Source organism: Ictalurus furcatus, chromosome 1 (assembly GCF_023375685.1).
Source record: "Ictalurus furcatus strain D&B chromosome 1, Billie_1.0, whole genome shotgun sequence".
Taxonomy (NCBI): Eukaryota; Metazoa; Chordata; class Actinopteri; order Siluriformes; family Ictaluridae; genus Ictalurus; species Ictalurus furcatus.
Window position 1 is genome coordinate 3,417,888 of NC_071255.1, and position 19,368 is coordinate 3,437,255.

The 19,368-nt window shown below is 39.8% G+C and overlaps 1 protein-coding gene and 2 long non-coding RNA genes across 3 annotated transcripts in view; all 3 read right to left on the reverse strand.

Annotated features, from left to right (window-relative positions):
• Positions 1–3,974, reverse strand: part of fmnl1b (formin-like 1b) — a 29,478-nt gene extending 25,504 nt beyond the window's left edge. The window contains 1 exon segment of the mRNA XM_053618336.1: positions 3,577–3,974. Coding sequence (XP_053474311.1) covers positions 3,577–3,732 — 156 coding nt within the window. The 5' untranslated portion in view covers positions 3,733–3,974.
• Positions 3,975–6,419: 2,445 nt separating this feature from the next.
• Positions 6,420–6,999, reverse strand: LOC128603752 (uncharacterized). The gene is made up of 2 exons (XR_008385062.1): positions 6,853–6,999; positions 6,420–6,773 (listed from the first exon to the last, which is right to left on the reverse strand). It is a non-coding gene; the product is annotated as an uncharacterized LOC128603752 (long non-coding RNA).
• Positions 7,000–7,024: 25 nt separating this feature from the next.
• LOC128603800 (uncharacterized) lies at positions 7,025–11,057 on the reverse strand. Its single transcript, XR_008385079.1, has 2 exons — positions 9,827–11,057; positions 7,025–8,995 (listed from the first exon to the last, which is right to left on the reverse strand). It is a non-coding gene; the product is annotated as an uncharacterized LOC128603800 (long non-coding RNA).
• Between the last annotated feature and the right edge of the window lie 8,311 nt (positions 11,058–19,368).

Sequence of the window (19,368 nt, forward strand, 5' to 3'; positions counted from 1 at the left end):
CCACACATGTTCCTGTGAGTGTGATCTCATTAGCATAGTGCTTGTGTTACATATGGCCTGTATTACATATCAGATCCGTGGGAGAAGATTTACTGATCTGCAGTAATGCACCCTTAGGATAACTCCAGCACACACTTTCTTGATTTCTCATTCTGCCAGGAAGTTCTCACTTACTCCAGACACTCACACGCCCTTTTTTTTTAAACACCCCCCAAAATAGTTCTGTTCTTCTTCTTTAATAGGACACGAGGGTGCGCAGCAGGAGACAGAAACTCGAGGACAAACACAATGTCTCTCTCTCTCTCTCTCTCTCTCTCTCTCTCTCTCTCTCTCTTTGTGTGTGTGTATAACACATTCTCATTAATCTTTCTTCCGCTTGGGGTTAGGGACAGATAAATAATGTCAGATCAATAAACAGATATCACAAGGCTGGCACAAGGTCTTTATTATTCCACACACACACACACACACACACACACACACACACACAGTGATGATGGCTGATTAATAAGTAAGGAATAAAACACTTTGAGGACTGCCATTATAGGAAAATAACCAGTGACACAATTGGTGTGAAGTTGATTATTTTCCCATAACAGCACGTCCTGAAGAGCGCATGTGCTTTACTTGGGTTCTTGCTAACTAGTACTCCTCATTTTGTAGTAGTCATTTTATCTTCTTCTGATTTCGACCATGACCAAGCACTCTTCCCTCCGTGTTAGAGATGTAATCTCGTTTAAGATGTTTGGTTTTAATAAAGGATGAGATCAAAACTATTGTTTGACTCGGACTTTCAGGGCCTTATATAACAAACCCCCGGTGAAAAAAGGAGTATAAAATCCATTGGTTATAAAACATCCTTAACCGTGTTCCACTCCATTAACTAATTGGGCCCTTTGGATAATTAAGCATACGTCTCTCTTAAATAATCCCCGCTACTAATCTCTAAAGAGAGTCCATTGATTATGAAGCATAGGCATGCATTTCCAAGCAAAATAATTAACATTAATGTGTGCACTGTTGTGTTTTTCCCCCTTTTGTTAATTCCCTTATGTATATATACACTTACCGGCCACTTTAATAGGAACGCGTGTACGCATGCTCACTCATGAAATGATCCAGTCAGATTTTGGTCAAGAGATTCAGTTAACATTCACTACAAACCCTGGAAAAACATCACCTGGAAAAACATTTCCAGTTTGTCCAGTGTGGGTGATAGTGTCCTGATGTCATCTTCTACTGTTATACATGTGGTGCATTCTGAGATGCTCTTCTGCTCATAGCCATTGTAAAGAGTGCTTATTTGACCCAGTCTGGCCCTTCTCTGTCATTAACAAGGCATTTCTGCCCACAGAACTGGATGGGGTTTTTCTTTTTTTTTCTTCCTTTTTTAAAAATTTTATTTATTAATTTTTTTTACATCTGGCACCAACAACCACGCCACCGCCAAAGTCAATGAGGTTGTTTCCCCCCATTCTGATGTTTCATGTGAACATTGACTGAAGGTCTTGATGTATACAGTACCTGCATGATTTTACACATTGTGCTGCTGCCACGTGATTGGCTGACTGGATAGCTACAGGTGTGAAGGTGTTCCTTTTACAGTGGGCAGTGAGTGTATAATTAACAACGATAATGATCACTATACCAGTGTAATGCAAAAAGCAGAGTCCACTACTATAGAACATGTCAATGTTACTAAAGTCTAAAAAATAATATGAGTAAGTTTAGGTTTGGTCCGTGGGAGCAACACACTAAAAGGAAAAAAAAATACGAGCAGTACTGATTAGCATGCCTGCTTGATTTATGTGCTGTGGTTAGCACTGGGACGAGATGATTTGATTAATATGTAAAGCTGCACTGAAAAAATGCCACACGCTAACCGAATGTGAAACTGCACAACGACCCAAACCAGTCACAAGAGAACTGTATGATAACACGTAGATTGTAATTATATTTGGTACATAACAGTCACGTTAGTAATCCTAAACTAAGCTGAAGAGAAAACAAATTCGTGTAGCTATAAAATACTGATGAACAAAAGAGTCCATCCACTTTCTGTACCATTTATCCTACACAGGTCACGGGGAGCCTATCACAGGGATCTCGGGACACGAGGCGGCGGACACCCTGGATGGTTTGCCAATCCATTACAGGGCACAATCGCATGCACTCACACTCTCAATTTAAAGATGCCAACCGTCCTACAATGCAGATCTTTGGACTGCGAGAGGAAACTGGAGTATCTGGAGGAAACACACAGGGCAGAGGTGGGAATCGAACCCCCAATGCTGGCGCTCCAAGGCATAAGTGTATCCAGTATACACAAAATTCTATACTACTAAATTGTGTATCTAGATTACGGTAATTAATTGACAAGATTATTTATTTTAGCAACAATGTTTATTTGATATTTATGATAACTGTAACTTCATAACTGTAGAACTGTAGAACTGATTCACAAATCTTCACGATGCTCAAATAGCTCCATTCATGCCTTATTAATAAAATGATGAGAGCATGGTGTTCCTCAAGCCTCTGTACCAAGACCGCTCCAGTTTTTTGGAGACGTCTGCAGAAACGTAATACATGTCCATCGTCCATCGCTGTACTGATTTATACACCGTATTCAGAGTCTGAAAGTGACGTCGGTGTTTACACAGGAAAAGTTCCTCGTATTCAGAGTTGGGTTGTGGTACGCAGCCATTTACGCTGATGTTCTGGGATTATTAAAATGACTTGCGTGTAATTCCTGACTCGGAGTTCACCCCTCCGAACTAACTCGGTAACTTCATCAAACCACCCAGTTGTTGATTATTTTCCTTTAACAACATGCCCTCAAGTGTTTCATATGTAATCTAGAACAACGTATTATTTTTACTGTATTGCTATTCTTTTGTCTTTTGAAATAGCATTGGTTATTGACTCGTTTACACACAAAGCTGCTTTGTGAGACTTAGAAAATACAAAATGCTAGCGAGACAGCATGCAGACGGCATCACTGGCACGTCGACTGTAGATTGTTATGTTGACATCACAGAATGATTACGGTGCATAATGAACATACTTCCCCAGAGATCATCTGATGATCTTCAGTGAATCTGACTGTTAGTCCTGTAGAGCTCTGTTTTGCATACACACACGCATGCTTTCAGTCTGTGTGCCGCTGTTCGGCTGTTTTTGCATGCAAATATTCCTTTGCTCCTAGGGAACCGGAACTGAAATATAAGGAAAGATGAACATTTTTGTCCTGGTGTACTTTTCTTTATCCATTTAATGTTGTGGAACAGCCACAAAAACAAGCTACAATCATTTTATTCTTTACGTAACATGTTCTTCACTCTCAATATTCAACTTTGAACTGTCAAATCGGATTTGGTGTGAGTTTTCAGACCGATATCATATGTTATCCTGAATGTGTAAAGGACAGCAGATTCCTAAAAGTCTCATATCCCAGCTTTAAGGTTCTCGTGTGGCATTCAGATTTCTTGTCAAATTAGTCACTTCTTTCCGTTAAACATCATTATGGTTCTTGAAAGCAGGATCCAAATCGAACATGTTCTGTCGGGTACTCACCAGGACCGAGCTGAACCTCTCCTCCAGCTCCTCCTGCGAAGGCAGGGGCAGTTTAGGTCCAGGAGGTTGTTTCAAGCCGCCGGGGCTGAAAGAGTTTTGCGCCCCTTTCACGTCTCGGCTGGGTGACACCTCCATGCCGCCTGAAGCGTTCCCCATGGTTCTTCGAATCAGTGCACCCTCATGCACACAAGATGAGAGATCTCTCACAGGCTCATTCACTTACTTAAACATACGCACACAGGAGTACAGGAGCACCATGGTGTCCAGTCCAGATGTCCAACAGAGCACAATTCGTGAACACAAACACTTAGGATCACAAAGTGATGGATTATCAGTGATCTATTAATCCCTTGTAGATCACCATCCTTCTGAAAACACCTCAATCTGAAAGAATAATGAAATGCAGACAGCTAAAGAGTCGCATGTTCAGTCCGAATGGATCTAAATCACATCTGGTATCCTGACTTTTTGAGTTTAATCTACCCCTAGGACGGGACAGGAGATGACAGGAGAGGTAGATGATCCGACCTTACTCTGAACATTCACTCTGTGCCAGCATATACACAGAGAGAAGCCTGCTAGCAAGGGCACTTCTGGGTCCTAATGCCGTCGAGTTATTTTCTCTATTGCGTTTGAAGTTGCTCATGTCGCTTGTAGTTTGCCTAAGCTGATACTTTGTTGTTTGTGGGCGTGGCTTGTGACAAATGTTTTTTTTGTGTGTGTGGTTTTCTGGACAAATGTAGTAGTACATAGCTAAAATACATAGCCTACAGCCCACTTTACACTTTATATACGCCAAATTTGTTTAGAATGTATTTAAGTTTAATTTATGTGTTACGTCAGGCTTTGTATTATTTTCATCCGCTAATAGCTATCTGCACTAGCTTATACAGAAAACTCGCCAGAGGCACACACGATCTCTTCTTCTTCCCTCCAAGCTTTATGTTTATTCATAATGACACTTTACACGTTTAATTCGATGACGTATATCACAGGATGAAGATGAAACCACGGTTATAAAAATTTTCTTCCATTTTTATGTGTCATAGCCTACATAATTTGCAGTCAGTTCTTGTGTTGTCACTTTGCGATGAATTCAGAGCTCCATGTTGCACAAGTACATAGAAACTGAAAGGTCAGATGTCGCTTGCTAGTCTAGAAGCCACGATAGAATTCGAGAGATGATGTCATAGACCTATTTGCATATTCATAGCTCCATCTTGGTCATTTGCATGTCAAATCATGTTGGGCAGTGGTTAAGGCTATGGGCTACTGACCGGAAGGTTGGAGGTTCAAGCCCCAGCACTGCCAAGCTGCCACTATTGGGCCCTTGAGCAAGGCCCGTATCCCTCTCTGCTCCAAGGGGCGCTGTATCATCGCTGACCCTGTGCTCTGCCATGCTGGGGTATGTGAAGAAAAGAATTTCACTGTGATATACACTGTAATGTATATGTACCCAATAAAGACTCATTATATGAGTTTTATCAGGATGGAAAACTTTAATAAGGAATAGACTAGAGAATAAACCACTGATGTGCATGCTGTTTTAGGAAAACAATGGGTCGTATTATTGGATGATGTGATGCAGCCTGAAGTTGTGACGTTGATTGTTTTCCAATAACGGCACATTCTTAAGTGTTTTATTCCACTTATACCACACCAGTTTGTCAACGATGAACAATTCTGAATCTATTAAAAGCAGGGTGTGGACCTAATGTGACTTTTTAGTTAATAATTTAATCATGAAGATGTCAATTCAAATCTTACACTGCCAGATTATTATTGTTATTCATTTTAAAGCATATTATTATTATTATTATTATTATTATTATTATTATTATTATTATTATTTAGAAATGATTACAGATTATTCAGCAGCTACATTAACTAAACTAAAAAGAATGTTATGTAGTTATGAGTGTACAGTAAGTTAACATGTGTTTAGAAGTATACAGTATAGTGCATATGAGATTTTTCTCTTATTTCTACCACATCAGTCATTTAATATAATTTTTCATATTAACGTTTTTTCTCATGTATGCAGTAATAACTTTTCTGAGTCTAGTAATGGAGTAGGTGCACAGCTGGTGCTGATTAAAGAGTAATGAAGTGTATCCTGATCCTACAGCCGAAACACAACTGACATGATGCTCATCGACATGGTGACATCACAGGACAACCGCCAATACTAACTCCACCCACAGCAACCTGACTGTGTATTTAAAACACCAGCGAACACAATGTGAGGGGGAATAATATTCTGTAGGACCATTAATATACAAAAATAACATAAAGTACGTAAATGAATCTCTGTTGTCTCAGAAAAGAATCACACATAACGAGAGAGAGAAATGTCCCAAAATGTGCAAAATGTCCTTTATAATGAATAATGACTAATATTATAATCCGAACACGAAAGGTCATTTTAAAAAAGGACAAATAAATTTTTGTGCTAGATTTCTAGACGCATTAAGTCACATGTACAAGTGCCATGTGGAACAGTATTAAGTGTGGTGGTTTTTAAACTGTAGACACTGCCCTCTATTGGACATTTTTTAATACTGCAGGGCGCCATCATTTTTTAACTGTAAAATAATCACTAAAAAAATATTTTTAAATACCATTACATGCTGCTGAAAGGTATTCATTAATTATTCAGATTTTTAATTATTTAAATGGGTTTATTAGTAATACTATTATTATTTTAAAATACCTGTTCAGGAATGCCATTTTAAACGCATCAGTAATCTATTCAATTCAATCTGTAGCTTTTTAGATTTCCAGTAAACTATATTCTTTCTGACCCAGAGTTTAATCATGAGATAGTCATCACACCAGTTCAGTTCATTTCAACGTTTCATTTTATTGTTCTTGTTCAGTAGATATTTTGTTACAGAAACCTGGATGTAGATTTAGATCCCTAGTGAGCAAGCTTTTAAGGCAACGATGGCAAGGAAAACCTCCCTGAGGTGACATGAGGAGGAAACCTTGAGAGGAACCAGACTCAGTAGGGAACCCATCCTCTTGTGGGTGACACCGGATAGTGTGATTATAACTTATTACAGCACACAGGTGAAGTGATGACTGCAGTGATGATGATTACAGCAGCATTTTGTAGGTATAAATCTACAGTATCCAGGTGTCCTCTATCCAGTGCAGCAAGGGTGAGTTGTTCTTTTCTTTAGTGTATCTACTGTCTGTAAGACACAGAGAACAGATTGTTAAATTTATGCTACAGTGCTTGTCAGAAGGTGTTTAATTTCAATCTAAACTTACCTTATTTTGTGCACCTCACCCTGGGCAGCCACCAGATAAAATGGAGGAAGTGGTTTCCAGAGGATCATACACTACATGCCTGCCTACTATATAATAATAATAATAATAATAATAATAATAATAATAATAATAATAATAATAATAATAATGAATGTTATGGGTATTTTTTTATATTAAATTTTTTGTGCTGGTTTTGGGAAGGTGATTTTTATGTAATTTTTAAAAACATTTTCTTGTCTTTAACATTACGTATTTTAAGATTTCCAGGCATAGTGTTTAGGCTTTTTTTTACTACTTGACACTCCATTAGCCCTACGTGCTTAGAAATGGTCAAATCTAAATAATGGAGAACTCAGCTTTTTCCGAGCTTTCTGTCCCCATCTGTCTTAGTGAGCTGAGCCTGAGTGGTGTGTGTGTGTGTGTGTGTGTGTGTGTGTGTGTGCATGTGCACATGATGCATGAGCCAATGCGAGCCACTGGAAAGCAGCCAGGTCTCTGTTCAGGAGGTCTTGAATGTGCAGACCTCACTGTCAGCCAGACTCATGCCGAGGCTTTGCTCTCGAACATCTCCAGGTACACCTGGACATCACCCTGGGGTGTCATTCTGACCAGTGAGAGAGTTTATAGAGGGGATCGTGCCAGCAGGCTCTGGATGGTGGGTTGGTCTGCCGCTTGCTCCTCCATGATGTTTAGGGAGGATTTCCTGCTGCTGTTGCTGCAGACCTGTGAGGGCCTGATGCTGCTTCTCTTGCATCCTAGAAGATGGCTTGAGGCTGTTCGATCTGTGCCAGGCGATTTGACACCATGTACATGTGACCTTTGGTGGTACTGATCTCACAGGTTTTTGTCTCCAGTGTGGTAAATGCTCGTTGTCAGCAGGTGAATCTCAGCAGACTCAGGTTCCGCTTGTACATTAGCTTTAATTCCTCAGACTGGCAGAAAACAAAAATGAAACTGAAAAACCAGAGGCTTGGCCCAGTTGCTCAATTTGGCTCATGTGTTGAGTGCAGACACGTAGACACACACACACACTCACACACACACACACACGCACACACAGAACCATAAGCCAAACATTATAATATTAAATTGATTAGATAGACTAAAATCAATTAATGTAAACCAAACAGAAGCAGATCATCTCTAAATCAGGGATTGTATTACAAACGCTATCACAAAATAGTTGTTGAAAAAAATGCAAATATGAAAAAGGGACTTCTATAAAACTACACTAATTTGTTTGGACCCAGGGTAACTGTGGAGAAATTCTTGAACAGCGGCCATATTTATATTTAGGAGTGGCAGGACATGTAAAGCTACCTCTATATATACCAATCAGTTCATGTTTAGTATTGTAAACAGGTGAGCCACTGTCTCCAGGTATACCTGCTACAGATGTTATAAATTCATCAGTAATCATTTGTGCCTTCATGTTTAAATTTGGACAAAGGATTTTACCTTCCTGCTTCTGAATAGTCCGATTGGGGCCTAAGGTGTAAAAATATACACTTTCATTTTCACTGGCTTTAGCAATCTGATTTTGTAAACCATCACCAAGCGGACTAGTGTCACCAAGTAATTTAATAAATGCCTGATCTCTGTCTGTGTCAGTGCTACACGATTTTGTAAATTCAGCCTTATAGATCAGTGTATGTTTTCCATTAGGGAAAGCACTGAGTATTTCAGAATTTTCTAAACGTGCGTTTTCAGCAACATGTAACGCAGTCAGGACATGACCAAAGCCGTAATAACAGCCAAGTCCATTTGTTATTTTTTCCCCATCAGTAATAATGATTTCGCATGGTATTTCCCTTCTAATCACCTTCCTCATGCTGGGATCATATTTTCGAATTTCTCCACTTTCGTAAACTACAGGGCCATTCGTAGATTTTAGTTCATAGAAACAGTTCTCAATAATTTCCCTTGTAAGCCAAGGCGGGTATGAACTATTATCCAAATGAAGAACGTTAGAATGGTGTGATATAGACTTTAAAATTTCAACACACTTAAAAAAAATTTTTTTGGACATTTTCAAATGAAAAATGTTAAAACTGGGTTGTATAGGCTTAGGAAAAATGTACTTCAAAAGATATTTTATTTTTATACTTAGTAGTGATATCATGTATGTGCGCCTCCAGAAAACCTGCAAAATGAGAGAAATTCAGTGTGAGAACAGTAGGATTATTATTATTATTATTATTATTATTATTATTATTAGTAGTAGTAGTAGTAGTAGTAGTTAATGACAGATATTTACAGTAAGCAGTAATCTAATATAAAGTCACAGTTGCACAATATACACTATACAAACTGCTGTTTTTTCTACATCTATGAATGGCGCTGTTATTTTATATTATATACACACGGTTTGTGTAAGTAACATAACATTAGAAATCATTGTTTGGTTGAATTTTGACACTGGAGCGTGAAGGCTTAACAACCCTGCAACACTGCCCCAAACACAAATACACAAAGCTGAGGTGAAGCACATGACTGTGAGAAAATATTTAATACAGCCTCCTGACGTTATTTGTTGTGTTTTAAGCATGTAGTATAAGCTGCTACGAATATGTATAGCTAACATCATGGAAAATAAAAATAAGGCACATGTTAAGCTATCAGCTATTTTTTCTACCATGTATACTATGTGGCTCGTTATGTCACTTGTCTCTTGACTCCTTATAGCAATAAACATTGATTTTACTCAGTTTCTATGTAATGTACACTAACTAGCAGTACTTTAGATAACCTCACCCTTTACCACCAAAGTTATAGACAGATAGGTATAAAAACAAGGCTAACTTTAGCTATTTGCTAAACTGACACTTACAAACTCACGAGTCTAGTCATAATTATATTATTTATATATATATATATATATATATATATATATATATATATATATATATATATATATATATATATATATATATAAAAGCCTGTTAAAGTTGCAAAAACTTTAGAAGACACTCACCGTTTCCTCCGTTGTTTTGTCTTGGCGACTGCCACAGAGAAAAAAAATCCGATTCGCTTTATATCGGTTGTCAGCCAATCATATTTTGACAAAAACCGCACCTACCTACCTGAAGGCAGTTTTTACATTCCGTCAAACCTCTAACATGACTTGACTTGACCCACCTAAACTTATGAGGAAGACTTTGTACTTCTGAGTAAACGAAACCTGAGATGCACTAACTCCAGTGATCTGCTTTTGTCCTTTCTGAGTTATTATTGTAATTTGTGTCATGTGCTCTCCATAAATGGTTTCATTTTGTTTTATGGGACCTATACATCTTTCATCAGATTATTTACCAGACAAAATTAGGAACTTTTAATGCCATTTAACATCTTTTGTTGCTCATTTGTTCTTGACAAGTTGTAGGATCACTTTTATTGACTAGGAGTAGCTGTAAGTTTCATAACCTGTTTTACTTGTTTTTTGTTTTTACTCATGCGCCTTTCTTTAATTTCTTGCTAAATAGTGCTGCCATTGTATTTAATCATATAATTCCTGATAATGTACAAAATACTCATTTGTCTGTGTGTATGTATGTATGTATAAGTGTATGTATAATTGATTTATGTATTTATTTCCCCATAATTTGGTGTATCATATTGTATTGTTTGAGACAAATCTCTCAATTTAATACATCATAACAACAGGTTGCATAATAAAGTAGGCTATTCGTCATAAAAAATTCCAATTAAGTGAAGTGTAATAAACATTTCAACTGAATCCTATAAAAAAATACTTTTATTTTGAGTGAAGACATGCTACAGGAGGTTAAAAAAAACAAACACACCATTTTAGTAAGCATGCTGTTAGGCGTGTCGTTGCATATGACATTTTTATGCTGTACCTATGTAGAAAACTACATCAGTGGAGTGATTAGTCTTTTATCCCAATAAAACAGACTCAATTAATTTGCACTGATTTCCTCTTCAAAATCATGAACTAGAACTAGAGCCCTTAGCTATGATCTTCTTAAACAAATACTACCAGAAGCAATCAAACGCCTATTAAAAAAAAAAAAAAAAAAAAAACTCCTACTGTAGCATTTTCTATGCATCTAAATCTTTTAAACTAGCAGGCATCAAACCACTGATTAAAAACCTGGCTTTGAGCCTTGCCAGGTGTCAAACATTACAGGTGCACCTAAAAAAATTTGAATATCGTAGAAAAGTTGGTTGGGTTTTTTTGTTGACCCCCCCCCCCCCCCCCAATGTATTCTAGATTGATTACACAAAGTGAAATATTTCATGCCTTTTTTGTTGTTTTAATCTCAATGATTACAGCTTACAGCTCATGGAAATCAAAAATCCAGCTTTATAAGATGATAAGCTTTATGGAGATGCTGATTTCCTTTTCCAGCAGGACTCTGCACCTGCCCTCAGTGTCAAAACTACTAGTAACTGGTTTGTGACCATGGTATTACTGTGCTTGATTGTCCAGCCGACTCGCCTGACCCGAACCCCGTAGAGAATCAACGAGAGACACCAGACCCAACAATACAGACGAGCTGAAGGCCGCTGTCAAAGCAACCTGGTCCTCCAGAACACCTCAGCAGTGCCACAGACTGATCGCCTCCATGCCGCGCCGCATTGATGTAGTAATTCGTGCAAAAGGATTAAAGCCCGAGTATTGAGTGCATAAATTAACATACTTTTCAGAAGGTCGACATTTCTGTATTATAAAATTCAACACACACATGTGTTAGGGTTTTATTTGTGCACATAACATTGAAATTACATACGGAGTGTTTGATGGCTGATTCATAAGATGGAGCTTCTTCCATCGGCTATTGGCTGCTTTTTTTTTTTGATTAACCACCAGATGGAGCTGTTTCAGACACTCTTGAAGCTTTTAATCTTTTCCTGGAACAGTCAGGGGAAAGCCTCAGTGCTTTATGAGGTTTCATTTCCCCATCCCTACCTCCCGTTGATCAGCCATCTTGTTGAATCAGCCACAGCGGCAGGCAGCCAATCAGAACTGATTTCCGGAAAAATTAGTTAGCCAATGATATTTGATTAGTTAGACAATGATATACAGTCAAGCTAGGTGGATTTTTGGCATGGATTTGCCACCATTGAATAGCAGACTCAGTAGATGGAATGTGTGAAAAGGATATGATGCTTTGTACTATACAGTGACGTATCGTAATACGTACAGTATATGAGGTAGACAACAATACCAATCCATATATATATATATATGGATATATATATACACACACACACACACACACACACATATACATATATATATATATATATATATATACACACATACATATATATATACACACACACACACACACACAGTATCTCACAAAAGTGAGTACACCCTTCACATTTTTGTAAATATTTGATAATATCTTTTCATGTGACAACACTGAAGAAATGACACTTTGCTACAATGTAAAGTAGTGAGTGTACAGCTTGTGTAACAGTGTAAATTTGCTGTCCCCTCAAAATAATTCAACACACAGCCATTAATGTCTAAACCGCTGGCAACAATAGTGAGTACACCTCTAAGTGAAAATGTCCAAATTGGGCCCAAAGTGTCAATGTTTTGTGTGGCCTGTGATCCTCAGAGAGTTCTTTGCCATGAGGTGCCATGTTGAACTTCCAGTGACCAGTATGAGGGAGAGTGAGAGCAATGACACCAAATTTAACACACCTGCTCCCCATTCACACCTGAGACCTTGTGACACTAACAAGTCACATGACACCGGTGAGGGAAAATGGCTAATTGGGCCCAATTTGGACATTTTCACTTAGGGGTGTACTCACTTTTGTTGCCAGCGGTTTAGACATTAATGGCTGTGTGTTGAGTTATTTTGAGGGAACAGCTGTCATGTACCGAGGTTGAGGCAGAAGCAATCGCAGATAAAAAAAAACAGTTTATTAAACAAACGTACAACAAAACAAAGACACAAAGACAACTTGGCATAACACTGTGGCATGAAACAAAACACAGTGACATAGAAGACAGTGTAAGACAACGAAAGACAGAAACAATGCAGACAATGACTATATATACACACAAGAGTGCTCATTAACAGAACGTGAATCAGGTGCAGGTGGTCATGTGACATGTAGTGCAGTGCAGTGGCTGATGGGAACTGGGGTCCAGAGTTTCCTAATACATGACAGAACCCCCCCCCCAAGGGCGCTACTCCCAGAGTGCCCAAAATTACACGCCCTCCATCTGGTGGTCCTGGCCCCCTGGGCAAAATGTCCCCAACAAAACCAGGAGGCTGAGCGGCTTCCACAACGGAGCAGGGAGGCAGAGGGACGTCCTCGGCGGAGCATGAAAGCGGAGCGACGTCTGCGTGGCGGAACATCGGGACAACTTCCTCCGCAGGACAGGAGAGGGAAGCAATGTTCTCCGCAAGGCCATAGAGGGGAGCGAGGTTCTCCACAAGGCCCAAGGGAGGAACGATGCTCTCCGCGGAGCATGAGGGGGGAACGATGTCCTCCGTGGAGCAGGAAGGGGGAGTGACGTACTGCGCGCAGCAAGGAAGAGGAACGACATCTTCAGCGGAACATGGAGGCAGAGCGACGACCTCAGCCGAGCAGGCAGGCAGGGCGACGTCCACAGCCGAGCAGGCAGGCAGACCGACGTCCACAGCCGAGCAGGCAGGCAGACCGACGTCCACAGCCGAGCAGGCAGGCAGACCGACGTCCACAGCCGAGCAGGCAGGCAGAGCGACGTCCTCCGCGGTGCAGGAAGGCAGTGCGACGTCCTCCGCGGTGCAGGAAAACAGAGCGACGTCCTCCGCGGTGCAGGAAAACAGAGCGACGTCCTCCGCGGTGCAGGAAAACAGAGCGACGTCCTCGGCTGAACAGGAAGGCAGAGCGACGTCCTCGGCTGAACAGGAAGGCAGAGCGACGTCCTCGGCTGAACAGGAAGGCAGAGCGACGTCCTCGGCTGAACAGGAAGGCACAGCGGCATTGAGCGCGAGGTTGTTGAACAGAGGGGAATTCTTGAGTCCGGCAGGAGACGGAGCAACGTCCTCAGACGAGCGGGCAGGCTGAACGAGATCCATAATAGGGGAGGGAGGGTGGGAGATGGTATTAGCCCCGACCACAGACTCCCCCTCCTGTTGGCGTGGCATTCTGATGCCCCAGTTGTCCATCCGGGCGATCTGCTGCTTCTGATTGTAGGTCTTTCTTTCTGTCATGTACCAAGGTTGAGGCAGAAGCAATCGCAGATAACAAAACAGTTTATTAAACAAACGTACAACAAAACAAAGACAACTTGGCATAACACCGTGGCATAGAAGACAAAAGTCTAAGACAAGGAAAGACAGAAAAACAGTGCAGACAATGACTATATATACACAAGAGTGCTAATTAACAGAACATGAATCAGGTGCAGGTGGTCATGTGATATGTAGTGCAGTGCAGTGGCTGATGGGAACTGGAGTCCAGAGTTTCCTGATACATGACAACAGCAAATTTACTCTGTTACACAAGCTGTACACTGACTACTTTACATTGTAGCAAAGTGTCAATCCTTCAGTGTTGTCACACGAAAAGATATAATCAAATATTTACAAAAATGTGAGGGGTGTACTCACTTTTGTGAGATACTGTGTATATATATATATATATATATATATATATATATATATATATATATATATACACACACACACACACACACACACACATGCAGACCAGGGGAATACTGGCACTTCTTCTTTTTTTTTTTTTGAACTTCAAGCGCTGACAGAGATGAAAATTCATGACAAATTGTAGGAAGTACTGAGAAACATGCAAATTTTGAAGGTTGCTGGAGGCGGTTTCCTTTTCCTGTGCCCTCTTTATCTTATGTCACTCTTTGCTATCTCAGTTTTTTCCATTGCTTTGTCACTCACACCAAGGGTAATCTCTCTCAAAATTAGTCATACAATGCAACTAACAAACAAGACTAGGAAGGAAGCAACAGACATGACTGTATTAATCATACTAGTGAAAAAGAATGAACTATAACTAGCAAATCTGATTGGCTCTGAAGTACAGAAACGAATGTTAAAAACCTGCATTTGACATACAGTATTTTCAAGTAATGAGTTTTAAACTCTTAAAGTCTTATTACTTGCACGCAATCTGAATACTTTTATGGAAAAAACTGAACCCATTTAAATTGCATTCATTTTTTTGGTGCTCTATCCTGGTGTTGTATGAAAGTCATATTTCCAAACTTTCACTTCATAGTCAAGTCAAGGTGGGGTTATTTGGAATATTCAGCAAGATGTAGTGCTCCATCACTGGCAGGATAGTGGAAAGGAACCCCCCAAAACATCTGAAATGTTGGATACCTTTTGTGGAAGACGGACGATATGGTTTAAATGTTAGACAAATATATTCAAACTGTAGAAGTTCTCCTGGCATGGGTCTGTGATGTAAGGAAGACCACAGTAATTTATCATTTCTTTTTTTTGATCAAGGTTTCTTTATTAGCATTTTTCAAATTAAACATACAACACCAACCAAACAAATAGAACAAACCCCCCCCCCCCCCCACCCAGTGCCAGACACAGAACATACAGATTACATATTATAAAGCCAGACCAGGATAGAAAAGAAGTGAGCAAAAGAAATAAAATGATAGATAAAGATCACATAATACTGTCAGCATCCATGTCTCTGACAAAGAACTGAAAAGGTTGCCAGATTCTGTAAAATTTCCCAGTCGATCCCCTTACAGTGTATCTAATGGCTGTATTACTCTTCCCAATCTCTTAGTGAAAGTCTCAAATACAGATTAACAGAATGTGTACAGCTTTGGACATGTCCAGAACATATGCAACAGGGTGGCTGGAGCCCGTCTGCATCGATCACATGTGGGATCTATGTCGGAATTAATCTTCGAGAATCTAGCTTTGGACCAATGCAGATGGTGAACAATTTTAAATGAGACATATGGAGGAGGAGAAAATCCCCTGGATTACTTTGCGCCAAACATTATTTGAAATTGATTCGCCTAAGTCCGTCTCCCATTTATTCTTAAAGAGATCTAGGGATGACAAATCATGCATGCCAAGTAAGTCATAGATAACCCTTATTGTCTGGTTCCTGGCCAGTTTACATTTAAAAATTGCATCCAACAGCGAATTGGAAGGGCACAATGGGAAGGTGTCTGAATTTAAGGCCACAAAGCTTCTAAGCTGCAAATATTTATAAAAATGCAATCTGGGAATGTCATATTTTAGCATTAGCTGCTCAAATGAGACAAAAACACCATCAACATAGAGATCAGACAGTAAGACAGCCCCCTTTCTAGACCAAGTAACGAAAGCCTTATCCAACAAAGATGGGATAAACAGATGATTATTTGCAATCGGCCCTGTGAGTGACAAGTCCCCAAGAGAGAAAGATCTTCTAAACTGATTCCAAATTTTGATTGAGTGTACAACAGCTGGATTACAGGTAAAGCTAGACAGAGGTTGTGCGAATGGTGATTTAGCACACAAAGCCGTTTCAGATGTGTAAATACCTTCTTTCACTTTAAAGGATGATTAAGTGCCTTAACATTACAGCTCACGAAATTAACCATACTACCATCCGACCCTCTGGGAATACGGAAGTCAGTCATAATGAGAGAGAGAAAAAAAGGTTAGATATCTGAGCACCACAGGGAATCTAGTATGACAGCAGATGGGACACAACACAGATGTCTGGCAAATTAAACACAATAAATGACAAAGTCTGGCACACCCTCCCCGTAACCCCAACCCCACCCCACCCCCCACCCCACAGCACCTACAGGAACAGGGTGCTCACTGTACCCTCCCAAAACAAAGCCGCACATTCAGTGCTTGTGTGGAGGAACTCTATAGAGCCTACTGCTCAAGCTCCCACCAAACCCGTGGTATGAAAAGTAAACTCAAAAAAAAAGTGCATCCTATCACAGTGTAGAAGCATACACCCTATCATAGCGTATATAACAGAAAATAAGACAGTGGTGTTGATCATCCTCCTTATTACAGTAAAAGTCTGATCAAACTGTTATCATTCAGTCAAAGTTCAGAGACAATGAATTAGCCAGGGCAATGTTACTCACTCAGCCCTCTACAGTATTAATGATATTCTTCTTGACATAGCTCATCGCTTTGCTTGCATCTATGAATTCCTTTTCCTCTCCGTTGAACGTAATATGGAGACGGGCTGGAAACAAGATGCCATACTGAACTCCCTGCCGGTTACGGAGCAACATCCTGACCTCACTGAAGGCCGCCCTGGCCTTAGCGACCCTCGCGGTATAATCCGGAAAGAAAGAAATCGTCTCACCGTTACGCCGGAGCGGGGCTCGAGAGCGCGCCCGGCTCAGTACCTCAACGCAGTCCTGGTAGTAGTGGAGTCTGGCTATGGTTTCCCATCCTTCCTCACAGGACCCAGGCTTCTAAGAGAGCAGTCCACAAGCACATCTCTATCCAACTGTAGTATTTCTCTCAGTAGTTCCGAGACCAATGTTGTAGAGCTGGATCCATTTGCTTCCGCCACCCCCAGAATTCTGATGTTACATCTCTCCTCAGTCTCCCTTCCATGTCCTCATACTTATTTCTGAGTCCAGTCACTTCCACTACCAGGTCATTCACCGTAGTCTGTAAGACTGCCACTTCGTCCGACCAGGTTGTTAGCCCACCTTCCACCTCTTTAATTGTAGCTTTCATGTGGTCAATTTCAGAGTGAATTGCGGCCATATTGTTCTTTATTTACGCTTTCACTGCTAGCAACTCGTTCTTAAGAAAATCGAAACCTTCCGCAAGTGCACTTTTCAGCTCAGTTTTTATCACCGCAGTAATGTCGGCCCTTAGTGAAAGCAAGATATCCATCTTCAAGGTTTCAGAATCCATCTCTTGGCTGTTCTGCCCGGGCGGGGGCTCCGAACCTGGAGAGGCAGCAGAACTCGCGGACGAGGTGGTACTGGTCCTAGGTTTGGTTGACTCTGTGAATTTATATTTCCGCAAATTTGCCGCCAACTTCACGCAAATATATGTACATTTAACTTAAGAAACTATGTTCGAAACAGGGTTTGCTAGCATTTAACTATGAAAAACACTTATTAACTTAAAAAAACCCAGAAGTTGTTTTAAGTTAGGAGCCCAAACTAAACCCAACCTACTCCATTGCCGGCTCGACAGCGCTCCCGTAATTTATAATTTCTGTTTAGTGTCTGCTTTCAGACGTTAATGCTCTACAAAAATCAATGATACTCTGAGAAAAGGGTTCTTCAATGGTTTCTTTGGATTTTTTGCTTACTATATAGGTTGTAGTTCAAAATACACTTTGGAAAAATGTTGCTGTTGGGCTCTACACGGATCTTTTTAAAAGCTCTACATTTGAGTGAAGGTTGGGGGGGGGGGGGGGATTTTCTATCATTTTTAGCGTAACCACTAAATATGGTTAATAATTACTTTGCATGTAGGCTCCAGGCTTCCCTGCAACCCTGTATAGGATAAGTGGTATGGAAGCTGGATTGATGGATGGATGGGAATTTCTTTGCATTTGATATAGATCCATTTTTATGAATCTTCCTTCTCTGAAATAATCACCAAACTGTGACTTTTTTCAGTTTTGTTTTTATTAGTAGACGAAACAAGGTTTGGGCCTATGTGTCCTCCAACCAAAATATGACTACAATTATATCTAAATTAGTAATGCATTAAAATAGATTACCTTCTTAAATGTGAAACTAATACGTATTTATGTTTTTAATACGTATTTATGTTTTTGGGGTTTTCTCCAGATTTCAATATATAAATATTTGATCTATCAATAGTGTCAAATTGGACCTAATGTATTCTGTCAGTGGAAATTTCAAGAATAAACTGCTGTTTGTCTCCAATAAATAGCCAAGATATTATTGTACACATTTAAGCCTAATATTTGAATATGTTTACTGAGGTTTAATAGGTTATGTTGATGAGAAATCTGTGTTGATGGGGTTGACAGTTTTCCAGTGTAAAATACATAGCATAGGTGACATTATTTTTGGTGCAATTGGTGCAGTTATGCCCTCTACTGTTCCTACTTAGTACTGTGTGTCTTCAATAAAAACCTGTCTACTGTAATGATTTATAATCCCACTATCTGGTGTCACCTAAACGGTTCCAAGGAATCAAGGAAGAAGGTGATGAGGAAGACCGTGCTCTGGACAGCCATGATGGTCAACTCTTGCCTTTTATCTGGATCACACATCTCAATGCCAAAATCCGAATAGTTCGAATAGTTGCCTGTATTGTAGTGATAAAGAAAGAGTTTGATTACCAAAATAATAATCTCTCATTTGAGATAATCAAATTATCTCTAAAATCCTATCTCTTTAACTGTTCTGATGTAGAAAAAGACTAACTTTACAATGCTTTGATTAATATAGGCATTTCAAAGCAAAGTACACACCAATGCCAAGTTCTACTACAGAATACTAAATGAAGACGGACTATATGGCATCAGTGACCAAGTCCTAATTTCTTTACAGTTCAGCACTATACACAAAACAAA